This window comes from Pleurodeles waltl, chromosome 3_1 (genome assembly GCF_031143425.1).
Source record: "Pleurodeles waltl isolate 20211129_DDA chromosome 3_1, aPleWal1.hap1.20221129, whole genome shotgun sequence".
Taxonomy (NCBI): domain Eukaryota; kingdom Metazoa; phylum Chordata; class Amphibia; order Caudata; family Salamandridae; genus Pleurodeles; species Pleurodeles waltl.
In genome coordinates this window covers 240,408,457-240,424,692 of record NC_090440.1, presented here as the reverse complement: position 1 = coordinate 240,424,692, position 16,236 = coordinate 240,408,457, and the positions used below count along the sequence as shown (strand labels likewise).

General features: G+C 46.8%; 1 protein-coding gene across 6 annotated transcripts in view; it reads left to right on the top strand.

Moving 5' to 3' along the window:
- The window catches only part of AP3B2 (adaptor related protein complex 3 subunit beta 2), a 332,461-nt gene that overhangs the window by 124,156 nt on the left and 192,069 nt on the right, over positions 1–16,236 (top strand). For all 6 annotated transcript variants that reach the window (XM_069222320.1, XM_069222318.1, XM_069222319.1 and 3 more), the window contains exons 5-6: positions 3,006–3,166; positions 4,414–4,480. In XM_069222320.1, coding sequence (XP_069078421.1) covers positions 3,006–3,166; positions 4,414–4,480 — 228 coding nt within the window. The remainder of the gene's footprint in view (positions 1–3,005; positions 3,167–4,413; positions 4,481–16,236) is intronic.

Genomic DNA, 16,236 nt, shown 5'->3' with positions numbered 1-16,236 from the left:
GGCCTCTTTTTAACATCTAAGAATGTACCAAGTTGGTACTCAGCATACTGGTACCATCATTTGTTCACACTTTGCGAATAATGGCACAAAAAGGGAAAAATAAGAAACCAACATTGGTGCCCATGAGTAATGCTTTTATGTGACACAACTGTGCTCTTGTCATTTCCTGGGCAGTACGGAGCTAATTCAAAGTTGCACAGCCCACCTAGTGGCATTCTGGAGAACTGCTGAAGAAAAGTTTTTGAGATCCAGGCTGGTGCCTGGCGAGTATTCTAAGGTGAGGGATTTGTAGTTAGAGTAGCCACATGACTGAGTGTTGTTTGTCTGCGGTCTCCAAAAATCCGCCCAAATTAAGCACTGCCTTCCTGACATAGAAAGCTTTCCTTCAGCAATGGAGACTGATGCATAGATCTGAGCTTCAGTGCTGTAAGCCTTGCAGGCAGCAGAATCCTGATAGCCCTCTGACCCCTAGTGCTCCTAGAAGGGACACAGCAGGTATAGGTGACCTTGACAATATTGTTGCACGGGTGGTGCCATCCCACCCATAAGAGAATGTGATGGCTACAGGCAAGGACGGGGATCGCAGCTGAGCCTAAGATAGCAGCGCCCGGCATATGAATGTGCTGAGGCATCATACCAGTGGGGCATAGTCCTGGGGAGAGGTGACAGTTGGCCGGATTCTAGGATGGACCCAGGCAGACGAGCACGGACAGTGGTTAGTGGTGTGAAGGTGTGGGGGGGGCACAACCCTCAATACAGGTGAGGAGATGCAGCCCCACCCAACTCCGTGGAAGTGCAGCTCCCAGGCTAAAGATACTGCTTGAACCACTCAGCCTGGGGTGAGAAGGAAGACCTCCAGCTCATATCTAGGTGAAGAGGGCTGGTATGCCTCTTTAAGAGACAGGAGAGAACAGGCCTGCGCAGCACCATGAGCAGGGCTACTGGATGGGGCTGGGAGGACGACCCCGATGCTTGCCTCAACGGATTCGTGCCCTGCCCCTATGTGGACTGGAAGGTGTGGCCCAGGCCAGGGTTGCAGTGTGAGAAAGACACTTGGGTCTGGGTATGCCAGTGAAAAGGGGGCCAGATTCTATAGACTCAGTCCCAGAGGACCAGGAGTTTGTTGTTTCACCGGGAAAAATCACTACTGAAAAGGACCCAAGTGCAGCCCAGGTGAGCCAGCAGTGGACAAGCACAACTGATTCCAAAACGTGAGGCTGAGATCCCTATCTGATCTTTGGATGAGTGAACATGACAGCGGACAACCCCTGTGGGGTTGGGGAGGTGGTTTATCCGGACTCCAGGGGCGTGGGCAATAGTACACCCAAAATAGAATAAACCTTTGCACAGCAAGGTGGGAGCGTGCCACTTGGTGGGTGGGAGGGTCCACACACAGGTCGAGATGGATCTAGAGGTCCTGACTGAGAAAATATTGATAGGAATACCTTACACTAAGGAGGCATTACAACACAAAATAGAGGCAGTGGGGCTTAACGTCAGACTGCTGCTCGCCAGTCATAAGGAACTGGAGGAAAGTGGTGAGAGTGGATTCCACGATGGCTCAAGTCCAACCCACAGTCATGGACCACACTGACAAAAATTAACAAAACTGCAACAGGAGATCCACTTTCCCACGACCACGCTCGATGATACGGAGGGTTGCTCTAGGTGAAATAATGTGCACCTAGTGTGGATCCCAGAGAAGGCCGATATGTCTCCAGAACCGAACTACACGTGAACAGTGGTTGTTGTTGACTGTGCTGTGGTAAGGCCTTGGACCTCTTTACTGTGGAACGTCACATTGGGATCCAGGCCTGTGTCATACACTGCATTATGGGCAGTGTAGTATGTTTTGTGTTTGTGTGTTTTAACTAATTTTATCTGCCAACAGGCAGTTGATCCAGCGTTGGATCCGAGAAATGTGTTATCTCTAAGCACTGTTGTAGCCAAATGTGCTGCTAGATTTTGGATATGCTGCAAACAATACAGCATATTCGTGGGTATCCACAGAAGAGGCTATTTACAAGATTAGATTAACTGATGGTTTTACAGATTCAGGGAACCGGAGAAGAATCCTCAGGGTCTTCAACAATGTGGCAAGAATATGTGATTGCCGAGGTCTTTGTAAATCCAGATGCTGTGGTTCTTAACCTCAGATGGGAAAAGGTAGGCCACTAAGGAAAGAGGCCAAAGTCTGAGGTCTTGCAGTAATAAGAACCTAAGTGTTGTTCATCCACTGGTGAACTGCTACCACACAATCAAGGAGGCAGGTGTGTGTGATCATGATGAAGATAAAAGAAAATATGAGGGTCATCCTTATAGGCACAAAACGTCAGACAATTATGGACTTTTAGAGCAGTTAGTAGTTGATCTTACATTTCATTAAAATTCAACAGAAACCTCAAATAGCCTGTTGGTGAGAAATATCATTCCTTCATGTCAGAAAGTTCCCCAAGTTTGATTAATTTCGATTTTGAGATAGAAAATGTTGGAAACTGTAATTGTGTGAAGAACAACTTACAGAATATAACTTTCACCCAGGTTTTGCAAGTGATACGTTTGCAACGTTTGATAGACATCCTAGGTTATTCAGCAATGCTTGCATTTATCCTCTTATTCAGGAGCATACAATGTACAAGTGTACAAGGCCAGATGACTCTGAGATTTTCCGGATATCCACATAGGTTAAACAAACATTCAGTAGAACTCATTTACACAATTGGTGGTTATTCTGAAAATATCTCATGGGGCTGTACCCACATTACTCTAGGCCTTCATACTTGTACTGCCTTAGAAGTCGCAATGAATTACATAAAAGAGAACATTTCATACATGAGTACATCTGAAATTAGCAGAAAGCGACCATTAATTCTAATTCTGGTATCACACAATTTTATTTTCCACGCTAGTCCGTCATTACTCTTCTAGAGTCCCCATCTGAACTGAAACATTCCTATATCGTGGAGGCCAGTGACAATAATGTTCTGCCGTTCCTTCTCCAACAGGATCCTAACCAGCTGATTCGAGCCAGTGCCCTGCGTGTTCTGTCCAGCATCCGTGTACCCATCATCGTGCCCATAATGATGCTGGCTATAAAAGAGGCTGCTTCAGACATGTCTCCCTATGTGCGCAAGACAGCGGCACATGCTATTCCAAAGCTTTACAGGTAAGAGCAGTGTGAAACATCATACCGGGCTACAGCACCAGACTGATTTCCAGTTCATGTTACAGTTCTGCGCCATAGAAATGGGGCAAGCCAACAGTTGAGCCCGCTTCAAGTTTCTAGGGAAAGCTACCTGAAAATAGACCTCACTGAATATCCAAAGCAGTTGTACAGTTAAAAAAGGGATGTGAGAGTTGGAATCACTGAATATTTTCTCTCTGAAGATATTTTATCTTCTGATCGAAGCTATGTCGTATTTCAAGAATAAACTCCCTGCCACTCCTCAGCATGCGGTGAAATGGGTTTTAACTTTGTGTAAAGGCAAGGAGGTTGAACATTCTTTTTGTTTTCTCTGGGATGGTATAATTTTCTTCTAAACCAATGCCTCTATCTCCTTGTACGTAATTTTGAACTGTGCAATATTTGTCAGCCTTACAAATAAAAAGACAGAGGCACACAGTAGGTTTGGTTTCCCAGTGACTACATCTTCTCACAAGCTATGTTGGATAAAACATTAATGATTTGTTTATCGATTATCTTAGTCCATTTCAGCTCCCATCCCCATCCGATAGCCTGATGAGCACAGGTATCACTAAAGACTACTAGTTATGCAATGTCTACAACTGTAAACCATCATAGAGCAGTATTTTTTTTGCATATGATGATAAATACTACTGCAGTGTTTCTAGACGCATCATTGAGCTGTGTCACTCTAGTGCTGTGTCATTCTCTAAATGACTAACCAGCAGTAGGGCTGTGCCACGCTCTAATCAAGAAGTATACTCTAGTCCAAAGCCACTGTAGAAAATGGGCATGCTTTAGTGTAGTGTCACGCTTTTGACAATTAGTACACTCTCGTGGATTGGCACTGGCAGTAATGTCCATGCTCAGGAGCACTGCCACTTTCAAACCAACAAGCAGAAAACATACTGTTGACCCTTCAGAGAAGAGCAACTGTTGACAGTGGGCTTACACTGGTGCTATTACTGGATATGTAACATTATAAGAGAATTGTATATAAATATTTAGAAGCCTCCCTGTGGGCAGGGAATAGTCTCTGGTTTAGGGTCACTTTGTAAACAACAATCCCTCTGTTGTGCAGTTGCTATAGCTTATGAGCATGCTCTGCTGCGGTGCTATTCGCTAGACTGGTATGTAATTTGCCTCGCTGCAGTCAGTTTTGCTGGCATGATCGTGCACACTGTCTGCGGACTTCCACTTTCTGCTCTGATTGTCATTTTCTGTTGCAGTTTAGACTCGGACCAAAAAGATCAGCTGATTGAGGTGATTGAGAAGCTCTTGGCAGATAAAACCACGGTAAGCATATAGAACTGTGTGTTCAAACTCCTGTGATCAGATCCGTGATGCAAGACAATCATTTTTAGTCATTTTATTTCTGATGGTTTCTTCTACCTGCAGATTCCTCACGTGTTGACCATTCCCTGTACCAATTCTTATATACTACGCTTTTATGATTTTTATAAATCTAATAAAGTTTTTTGACTTGACTACTCCCTGACACCAGACAGGATAGGGAAACTTTTCCAAGCTATCCTTCACTGGTAGATGGCGTTGCCTTCACCCGGCACAGCTGTGATGTCACTGGAGCCATACAGCTCCACTCTGGCACACCAATGTCCGTTTCCTTTTTTCCTCACCCTTTGACGTAGCTGCTCTTAGTTATTTGTTATGTTTTTTTTATAGCATTTGTTTTCAAAAACACATCTTTCTTCTGTGCAGTCCATAGGTATATTTCCCCCATAAAATCAAGATTCAAACCCTGCCAGTCCTACATTGGACATGGTGCATTGCTTATGGTGCCTGGGGCCGAAGCACAAATTGAAGTTGTGCGGCAAATGCAACCTTTTGTACTCTACGGACATTAAGGAGTGTGAAGCCCAACTTTTTAATGTTGTACGCCCGAAAAGCATCACCCTTAAATCCGATATGGCTTGAAGGCCCATATCTCACCATCCTCTAAATCATCTAAAGAGAAGAAAAAGAAGAAACAGAAGAAGAGGCAGATATTGGACAACAGTATATCTCGATGTTGCTTAAGGTAGGTTGTCTCGATGAACTCCACCCTCAGAGAAGTTCTCCTTGCAGACATACCTCAAAGATGTGACTCCGCCTGAGAAGTCCTCTCTGGCAACGTCATTGACTCCAGTTCCTGCCACAAATCTGTTCTGGTCCCACAGCTGCACCTATGCTAGCCTATTCAAAATTTGTGGCACATGGTGCTGGCCTGTCTCAGTTCCTCCACAACATGATGGCATTATTCAGTCATGCTGAGGCCTGCTCTCATGCATCTCCTCGCTCCATGGGCCTATTTGGGGTGTGGTTTGTTTATCCCTTGGTGGGTCTGCCCTCAGTGTAATTCAACCCCAAAATTAGGAAACAAGACAAGCAACAACTGGAGCCTCCCCAGCAAGGCTGTAACCAGTGGCCACTCCAACAGTACCAACACAGATGCACAGATGGTGCTACTGGCATCACTGCTGCAGCCTATAAAGACAGTGCCTCCACAGATGTAGCCATCAACGAACCACAATCCTTAGCTGGTCTAGTATGGAAGGCCAAAAGACACTTGAGAAGATGAGGTATTGATAGAAGTCTTAGGCTGAGCCCTCATCACACCAACATGATTGGTAGATCCTTGATGACATCTGACTCAGAACACATTCACATGTTTGTAGAGGTGTCTCATTATTACAGTGAAAGCAGGAAAATGACCAGCAAGACTGCAGATTACCTGACATTGCAAAGTGCAAGTGGGCTGGACTCATCCCCTGAGATGGAAATGGAGTGCCCCTCAGAGTCAACTCCCTTTGAAGTGGCTTTGTTTCCATGTGGTCTTAAGGAAAGCGTAGACATTTTGGAACTTCCCCTACTGTCAGTGGAAACTAGGTCAAACATGTTGACGGAGGACCTGCAACCTGCTTTGGTGTTATTGGAACTTTTACTGCTTTTTAATGAGGCACTGCTTGATTCCATTAAGGCAGCTTGGGACAAGCACTCCGCCCCAGCAGGGAAACATCTGACCGTGTAAGATATAGGCCATTGCCTAGAGATCCGGCCTTTCTCTCTGTTCATCCTTCATCAGACGGATTGGTGGTGCAAACCTCGTCCCCTACAAAGCAAAACCTGTGTCCTTCCCAACCTCTCTATCTTATAGAGAGTTGAAAATCTTGAAAGCAGTAAGCCACACAGAATTCTCACCAGGTAGTTTAGTTGTAAGATGTATGAATGCTGCTTGCCAGATGTACCCACGTTTTGTGGGACATCCCGATCATGGTGATACCAAATCTACCTGACCTCCTTAAGGACCACTCTGCAGAAGTTGTGAAAGACAGCCAAGATGCTGCATAAGGGCAGGTCTGGAAAGTATTGGTTATGTGGCCAGGGTCATGTGTTCTTCAGTAGCCATGGCAAGGATTTCTTGGCTTAGGTTACTATGTTCTTCTGTGATGTAAAAGCTACATTAATGGAAATACCCTTCGATGGGACAAACTTGTTCGAAGGCCAAGCCAATTCAGCCTTGCTGCGGTTCAAGGCGGGTAGTGTGACCGCTCAATCATTGGATCTTCAGACACAAGCCTGGGACTATGAACAGTATTGAACATTCCATAACTTGTTATGTTATGTTGTCTGGATTTGTATAACGTGACTTATCACCCAAAGGAGTACCCAGGTGTTCATCATATTGTTCACCTTTCCACAATAACAGCCCTCCCTCCCTGTCCAACAGTCAAATCGTTTGTTTCTGTAGGAGCACAGACAGAGGAAAAGTTCTTAAAGCCCAGCAACTCTCCTCCTCCAGCTCGTTCTCTCCAGCTCCACCCAGAAATCTGCTTTAGCTTTCCGTAAAAGAAGCCATGTGTGGCGGTTTGAAGGGGGTGGGGCTTCCTTTATGCAGCCTGGAAATCCATAACTTCAGATTAATGTTTCTTGCAAATACTAGAAAGGGGGTACGACCTACCCTTCCAACTGACTCCTCCCTAGGACCTTCATTCTCAGACCCTTCAGTTGTAGGATCACTTGTGGATACTGCAGCAAGATGTGGTGGCCTGCTGCAGTAAGGAGCAGTGAAGGTAGTTTTAGAGCAGGAACTGAGGCAGGGGTGCATTTCTAAGATTCACCTAGAACCCTCACAAAGCTTCCTAATCAGAGGAGCAACACTGGACACAACATGCTAGCGAGTCTTCCCTCCTGACGGGAAACTCAGACTCTGGGCTTCGCCACACGCATTGGGATCTGGCTGACTGCCATCTATTTGGCAGGCTGTATAAAAACAAGAGCTGAGGACGTGCAATGCCCACAGTTCTGTGGCCACAAGTATCCACTCCAGGGAGCCTTGGATGTGCTTTTTCATTAGAGATGGACCTTTTAATTTAATTATGCTTTTCCTCTTCTATCCTTAATTCCTCTGGTTCTAGGAAGCTGTGCCAGGACCAGGCCAAAGCCATTCTTATCTCTCCGGAGAGGGCAAGGAAGATGTGGTATGCTGACCTCCTGCAACACTTCCCATGTACCCTGCTCACTCTACCTCTCAAGGCAGACCTCTTTTGTTACTCAGAGGGACAGGTCCTGCTTCACAACCTCCACTGTCATGCCTGGAGATTGAAACCCTGGGCACTTGAGCGCCGTCTAGCTTCTGCCAGATGTGGTCAGTTTCATATGGTCAGCTTGTCACCCCTCCACATAATCCGTTTACTCAGAAAGGTGGGATATCTGGTGTGGAGCAGAATGTTGATCCATTGAAAGCACATCTGATGAAGGTCCTACATTTGGTTTGTCGTTGGCCCAATAGGGTTGTGCGATGATGACAGTCATAGGCTACGTTGCAGTCCTGTCAACACTTATCTGCCTCCTCGATCAATCTTCCTTGTTCAAATCCCAATTGGGATCAGATTTTTTAGAGATTCACACATTTCCTCATACATGTTTCTGATGCCCCAATAGAATCTCCACTTTGTTTTGACATTTTGATGTGGGCCCTACTTGAGCTTCTTCATAATTGCTTATTACTTTTGCTAACGGTAGGAATGTTTTCGTTGTGGTTATTACTTTGGGGAGATGTGTCACTTTGTGTCTGTCCACCCTTCATATGCTTTTATCCAGACAAATTGGTTGTTATTTCTAATCTGGCTTTCTTGTTTAAGGCGCTGACCTCTCTTCATCTTGGGCAATCCATTACCCTTCCCAGTTTTTTTGTCTTCCTCTTCATCCCACTAAGGAGGAGAAGAGACTACACAGACTGAACCCTCAGAGAATGGCCAGTTACTACATTGAATGGACGAGCGAGATCAGGTCTGACAACCAGCTCTTCGTTGGGTCTGTAGGCAACAAAAAAAGCAAGGCAGTCCAAATGAGGATCTTATTGCGCTGGATCATCCTGTGTATTAAGTTGTGTTATACACCTACCAAGAAGAACTGTTCAAAGGAATCTATGCTATTCCAGCAGAACAAAGTCTTAAAAATCTGTGCTTGGCAAGAGTGTCCCTGTGGCTGAAATTTGTTGGGCAGCAACATGGGCATCCCTTCACACTATTGCTAAGTATTATTGGTTGGACTCAGAAGTGAGGACGGATTGCCATTTTGCAGTCCTATGTGCCATGATTTGATTGTTTGACCATTTCTTTAGACCCAACACCTGGAAGGAGGTACTGCCTTGGTATCTACTTACAAGGTGAGGATGTTGCAGGTAGAAATATCCACTAGAAGAAAATATTACTTGCCTTCAATAACTATATTTCGGAGGGATATTCCACCAGCAGATTCCAAACCGATCCTGCCCACCTCTCCATTCTGAAGGATGGTTGCAGGCTGTTGATTTTAATGAAGTCCCAAGTTAGTTGTTGCACTGTACATCCACAATGAATGTGGCATTTTTCTCATCTCTGTATCTAAGGGCGCTGCAGGCCCACTAATAGCATTTAATTTATAGGCGTTGGGTATAAGGGATACCACTGTACAAGGGACTTACAGGTAAATTAAACGTGCCAATTAGGTGTTAGCCAATCATATCAATTTTAGAAGGGAGAGCACATGCACCTTAGCACTGATCAGCAGTGGTAAAGTGCTTAGAGTCCTAACATCAACAAAAAAGGGTCAGATAAACAGGAGGAGGAAGGCAAAAAGTTTTGGGATGACCCTGTAAAAAAGGCCAGGTCCAATACAGACCATATTAAATTGCCCATATGACCTTTGGCTTGTAGAGACATTTTAGAAAAATAACATGCCTTTATCACCTATGGGTTTTAGATAAACTATAGTCAGACTTACTGAGCACACCATGAAAGTTCTGGAATATTTCATGAGTGCCCCTTGAAAACCTCTGCATTTTAGCAGATTTTGTGAAAATGTGCTGTTAAGTGGACAGTTTGGCCCCATATTTTTCAAAGTTTGTTCAGATGGAGAAGCACCCCAAATTCAACAAGCATTTGCAATGCAAAGGGTCTCGTGTTTGTTCGGATTAGACCTATTAGCGTTGTAAATTCATAACTGGACTTTACTTGTCACATAATTTGAAAATTAAAAGTAAAACAGTTGACAGAAGCATGTCAATTCAAAGTGCCACGGCCGCCATGAGTGTGAGCCTGTGAGTTATTGGCTCCCTGCGTGAATGTCTAGAAAGGAACGTGGCTGGGATGAAAGGCAAACCAGAGCTGGAGGTGGGGCTTCACACGCTGTTACATGAGGAAGCGTGACATAGTGTGATGGCCCAAAAAAAATTTCACTTAGTGAAATCGCTTGTGAGGGAACTCAGCACACTAAGGAGGCACATATCACAAAATGCACCAATAAAAAGGAAGCAGTTAAGACAAGCACAACACAGAATGAAAAGCAAGAGAAGGCATGGTTAAAAGCCTACAGAGAGATTACAAAAGGCCAGAGCGCTTGCGCGCTCAATCCTATAAAGTAAGGCTCGCTCTTTTCGCTTGCTCACTCACTGCATATGCCCCAACACTTTCAGTTTTTAAGATCTCTAGTCACCACTGGATGTAATAATCTCAGTACGTGACTTCTCACTTGGCTCCTTGTATTCAGTTAGACGTGATGTAGTGTGTGGCATCTCAGCTACTGTCCCCTATTAATCTGGCTGCAGATCCCAGTCTGTCAGCTCTACACACCTGTAATTTTAGTTGCAGAATTTGGCCTCTCCAAGTGCTTCATTTGTAAAATAATAAGTGCCCAAAGGTTTACTCGGAGGCCTGCAGCAGGCGATACGAATATCGGTTTTGCCAAATAACAAGGCTGTGTTTTGATTCCACCTCATGCCAGTTTACTTCACCACCAGACACTTCCTTCCTTCCTCTTTTTCTCAATTTTTAGGTTCTTTTTTCATCCCTGCTTTCTCACTTTGTCACTGTTTTTCCTGTCTTTCTCTTCCTCCATCATTTCTCTTTTTGTTTCCTTTTCTCTTTAGCTCTGAATCAAAGTCTTATGAGGAAAAATAAGTGTCAATCCCCGAAAATGGGTAGCGGTGGTCCACACCTGCAACCCCTCGTTCAAATTAAGCACTGGCGTCTCCCCTCTTCTTCCTTGACTCTCTTGGCCTCTTTGTCACAGATGCTGCAGAGAATAATCTTTCTCACCCTCTCCTTTGTCACACTTTGTAGGAAGCTGGCACCTTATGTGGTATGTGAATACCATGTAAAGGGTCCAGGGTTTCCATAGTGAGTGGATGAGCAGCCTTAGTCTCAACACAGAGGAGTGCAAGACATACACAGATACACACAGTAGTCAGTAAATCAGACACATGACTCAAGAAGGAGATTTACACCAAAAAAATCACCAATTTATAAAAATAGCAAGTATCTCTATATAAGTTTAGGCATCAGAGAAAAATCGTTCTGGTAAGTAAGTTTCTAAATAGGAATTCTTTGCACTTTAAAAAGTGAACACAGTGCAATTTCTGAGTTATGTGATGTTACCCTGTGAGAGGAAAAACAAGTTCTGCAAACAGGTAGTTCACAGGTAGTACAGTAGTTCACTAGACCAATCTCCAGGAGTTGAGGTGAGTAGTGGGCAAGGTCTAAGGTAACACCCACAGTCCACCCTCAGCAGCACGGGGCGGCCGGTGCAGAGTGCAAAACAGCATTGAGTGCCCAATTAGTTCCTGAAGGGATCGGTCACTGTGAAAGGAAGCCGCAGGCTCTGGCCAGGAGGCCAGTCAGCCTGAACCAACAGCGAGGCTCAGGCCTCACTGTGCTTGGGCACAATTAGGCACCTTTGGTCCTCTTCTTCACGGCTTATGGGTAATGGGCGACGACTGGAGTGGTTGTGGTAGAGAGGGGCTGCGTGCAGAGGCTGCAGGCATCGTCAGGGAGTCCAGGAGGGGTGAATCCACAATGGACTCAGACTCTGAAGGGCTGGGAAACCTTGTTGGCACCGGAGGTCCACTTCAACTCAGGTCAGAGACAGCAGGTTCCGTGATGACTTCAGGTGTCAGATTTTGGTGGTTCCAGAGCTTTCAGCGTCCCTTCATTTGGAGTTTGCCGTTGAACAGATCCGTTGTTCAAGGGGGTTCTTGAGTCTTTTTCCAAGGCAAGCAGTCCTCCCGGGTTTCTGGAGTCACAGCTGCAGGACAAGGCCTGCAGGGTTGGTACCGGGTCAGCAGCTTCTTGTCTCCTGTTTTGCGTTTGCGGCTCTTCTGTGTCCTTGGTCTCCTTAAGTCATCAGGATCTGCTTCTCTGGTGCCAGGGGCTCTCCTAAATACAGAAATTTGGGGCTTTAGGGATGTGTAGGGTAGTAGCCAAAGGGCTGCTGACCCTTGGGGTCACTACGCCCCCTGTATGATGACTTCCTGTGGGAAGTGGGCATAACCCTGTCCCAGAATTCCTAGGTATTCCATCTCAGAGATGGGTACCTCTGAAAAATCGTGTCCATCTTGCAGTAGCCCACTTTAAGGATGGTACTAGCCTAAAGGTGGCATGCCTACCTGACTAGCTAATTTTCCCGCTTGTCCGGGTGCCATTTCAAAGGCGGAAGCCCTTTGAGGCTTGCCGCCTTAGGAAGGCTAACCAGAAGGTCATCCTGTGGGAGGAGGTGTTACACCCTCTTCCCGGACAGGCTTTTTGTTTGGGCCTCCTCAGAGCAGGACGTTCTCACCCCTAGGGGGTCAGAACGGTGTCTCTGGTGGCAGGCTGGCAGGAACCAGTCACTGAGCATGCCAGAGGCTGGTAGGGTTTCAGGGGTCACCTTTAAATTGCCTTCTGGGTGCATGTATTGGTAAATCCAACACTGGCATCAGTGTGGGTTCACTAATACGAGATGTTTGATACCAAACATCCCTATCTTCAGTGAAACCATCATGTAGCTGGGGAACTCGTATTGACCAGTGTCCAGCACATGCATTTAAAATGGCTTCCCTGGTCACTTACTATGTCTGACAAGACATAGCAGGGGCGTATCTGCTTGTGCAGATATGCCCTCAAATGTAAGATAATGCTCTCTGCCTTAGGGCTGTAAGCCTGGTAGAGCAGTGACTTACATATATTGCGAGCAGTGTTAGGGGACATGGTACACAGTCTTTGTGCCTGTTAGAAATGGGGTCTCTAGTTGGCAGAGGTATACTCCCTGGTCCAAATAGGGACCACAGTTCTAGTCCAGGTAAGTCACACACAATCCAATTTATCCTGTTCCCACCCTCCGGTAGCTTAGCACTGAGCAGTCCGACTTAACGTAGACGCCAATGTGTAAAGTATTTGTGCAATAAATCATACAGTAACACAGTGAAAACACCACAAAAATACACCACACAGGTGTAGCAAAATGTAAGATATTTATCTGGTTAAATTAAGGTAAAACCGATAAAGATTAAATAAGCACAATTCAAAATATCACTTTAGCAAGATTAAAAAGAGTCTTAAATCTTAGAAATCAACAGTTGTCTCTTGGTTGCACAAAGTACAGGGTTTGCGTCAACAAATTACAGGCACGGGGACAGCAGAGGAGGAGATGCGTGGAAAAATAGAGTGTGCGTCGGATTTTCTGATGCGGCACAGACAATGCATTGTTTCTTTCCACGCTGCAAGAGCTTTGTGTCGTTTCTTGGTGCGCAGTCTTTTTGACACCCAGGGACAATGCAGGGAAATCCCGGGTGCACTGGAAGAAGTCACAGACGTTGCGTTGATCCGGTAGGGCAATGCGCCAAATTTTCTATTGCACGATAGGCGCTGCATCGGTTTCCACTCGGGGAATCGGCTGCATCGTTCCAGTTCGGCTGTGCGTCTAACCGGTAGGGCTGTGCAGCGCATTTTCTGTCGCAAGGTAGGCGCTGCATCGAATCTTCACTCGGGAAGTCGGGCTGCATCATTCCGGTTCAGCTGTGTGGAGATTTCTTGGTCGCAAAACAGCTGTGCAGCGTTTCCGGCAGACTGTGTGACGATTTTTGCCATACAAGGAGTTTCCTGAAAAGATTAAGGGGGTCATTCTGAACCCGGCGGGCGGCGGTTGCCGCCCGCCTTGCAGGAACCGCCATTTGGCCACTCCGCGGTCAAAAGACCGCTGGCGGCATTCCGACCTTCCCGCTGGGCCAGCGGGCACTAACAATGTTAGCGCCCTCCGGCCCAGCGGGAAGGGGGCCTGCAACACTGAAGCCGGCTCCGAAAGGAGCCGGCGGTGTTGCAGGTGTGCGATGGGTGCAGTTGCACCCGTCGCGCTTTTCACTGTCTGCTAGTTAGACAGTGAAAAGCAGGCTGGGGCCCTGTTAGAGGGCCCCTGCACTGCCCATGCCAGTGGCATGGGCAGTGCAGGGGCCCCCAGGGGCCCCAGGACACCCGTTCCTGCCAGCCTCTTCCTGGCGGTGAAAACCGCCAGAAACAGGCTGTCAGGAAGGGGGTCAGAATCCCCAAGGCAGCGCTGCTTGCAGCGCTGCCCTGGCGGATTAGCTCAGCCGGGGGTAAACCGGCGGGAAAGCGCCGGCCCTGGTTTTCTGACCGCGGCGGTGAATGGGCATGGAAGCACCGCCAGCCTGTTGGCGGTGCTTCCGTCATTCGCGGGTCGGAATGACCCCCTAACTCTTTTTGGCCCTGAGACTTCAGAAAACAGGAGGCAAGCTCAATCCAAACCCTTGGAGAGCACTTCTGAGCAAAGTCAGAGGACAGCAGGGCAACAGCCAGGCAGCAATCCTTCTCAGCAAAGCATTCCAGATGAGTCCTTTGGGCAGCCAGGCAGTTCCTCTTGACAGGTTGCAGGTTCAGGTCCAGAATGAGTTGGTGAGGTCAGGGACCCAATTTATATACCCAAAGATGCCTTTGAAGTGGGGGAGGCTTCAAAGAGTGCTTTTGAAATGCACAATGTCCCCTTTCAGTACAATCGTGTCTGCCAGGGTCCCAGTAGGGGGGTTGGCAGTCCATTGTGTGAGACAGGCCACTCTCCTTTGAAATGTAAGTGTCAGGCCCTCCACCCTCCCAGCCTAGGAAGACCCATTCAGTATGCAGATGAGTGCAGGTGTGATTGAGTATCCTTTGGTTGTGGTTGCCTGGGTGAAATGCACAAGGGAGCTGTAAACCAGCCCAGCCAGATGTGGATTGGAGACAGGCGATAAGGCACACATGGATTTTAAGTGCAGAGAAATGCTCACTCTCTGAAAGTGGCATTTCTAAAATAGTAATATAAACTCCAGCTTCACCAATCAGCAGGATTTTGTATTACCATTATGGCCATACTAAATATGACCTGGTTACCCCTTTCTTATTAGAATCTACCACTCAAACAGTATATGAGGGTAGCCCTAATACTAGCCTATGAAAGGAGCAGGCCTCACAGTAGTGGAAAACGAATTTAGGAGTTTTACACTACCAGGACATATAAAACACATATGTACATATCCTGCCTGTAGGAAGTTGGCTCTGTATGTGCTATTTCAAAGTAAGGAATAGCATGCACAGAGTCCAAGGGTTCCCCTTAGAGGTAAAATAGTGGTAAAAATAGATAATACTAATGCTCTATTTTGTGGTAGTGTGGTCGAGCAGTAGGCTTATCCAAGGAGTAGTGTTAAGCATTTGTTGTACATACACATAGACAATAAATGAGGTACACACACTCAGAGACAAATCCAGCCAATAGGTTTTTATATAGAAAAATATCTTTTCTTAGTTTATTTTAAGAACCACAGGTTCAAATTCTACATGTAATAGCTCATTCGAAAGGTATTGCAGGTAAGTACTTTAGGAACTTCAAATCATCAAAATTGCATGTATACTTTTCAAGTTATTCACAAATAGCTGTTTTAAAAGTGGACACTTAGTGCAATTTTCACAGTTCCTAGGGGAGGTAAGTATTTGTTAGTTTTACCAGGTAAGTAAGACACTTACAGGGTTCAGTTCTTGGTCCAAGGTAGCCCACCGTTGGGGGTTCAGAGCAACCCCAAAGTCACCACACCAGCAGCTCAGGGCCGGTCAGGTGCAGAGTTCAAAGTGGTGCCCAAAACACATAGGCTAGAATGGAGAGAAGGGGGTGCCCCGGTTCCGGTCTGCTTGCAGGTAAGTACCCGCGTCTTCGGAGGGCAGACCAGGGGGGTTTTGTAGGGCACCGGGGGGGACACAAGTCCACACAGAAATTTCACCCTCAGCGGCGCGGGGGCGGCCGGGTGCAGTGTAGAAACAAGCGTCGGGTTCGCAATGTTAGTCTATGAGAGATCTCGGGATCTCTTCAGCGCTGCAGGCAGGCAAGGGGGGGGTTCCTCGGGGAAACCTCCACTTGGGCAAGGGAGAGGGACTCCTGGGGGTCGCTTCTCCAGTGAAAGTCCGGTCCTTCAGGTCCTGGGGGCTGCGGGTGCAGGGTCTCTCCCAGGCGTCGGGACTTTAGATTCAAAGAGTCGCGGTCAGGGGAAGCCTCGGGATTCCCTCTGCAGGCGGCGCTGTGGGGGCTCAGGGGGGACAGGTTTTGGTACTCACAGTATCAGAGTAGTCCTGGGGTCCCTCCTGAGGTGTTGGATCGCCACCAGCCGAGTCGGGGTCGCCGGGTGCAGTGTTGCAAGTCTCACGCTTCTTGCGGGGAGCTTGCAGGGACCTTTAAAGCTGCTGGAAACAAAGTTGCAGCTTTTCTTGGAGCAGGTCCGCTGT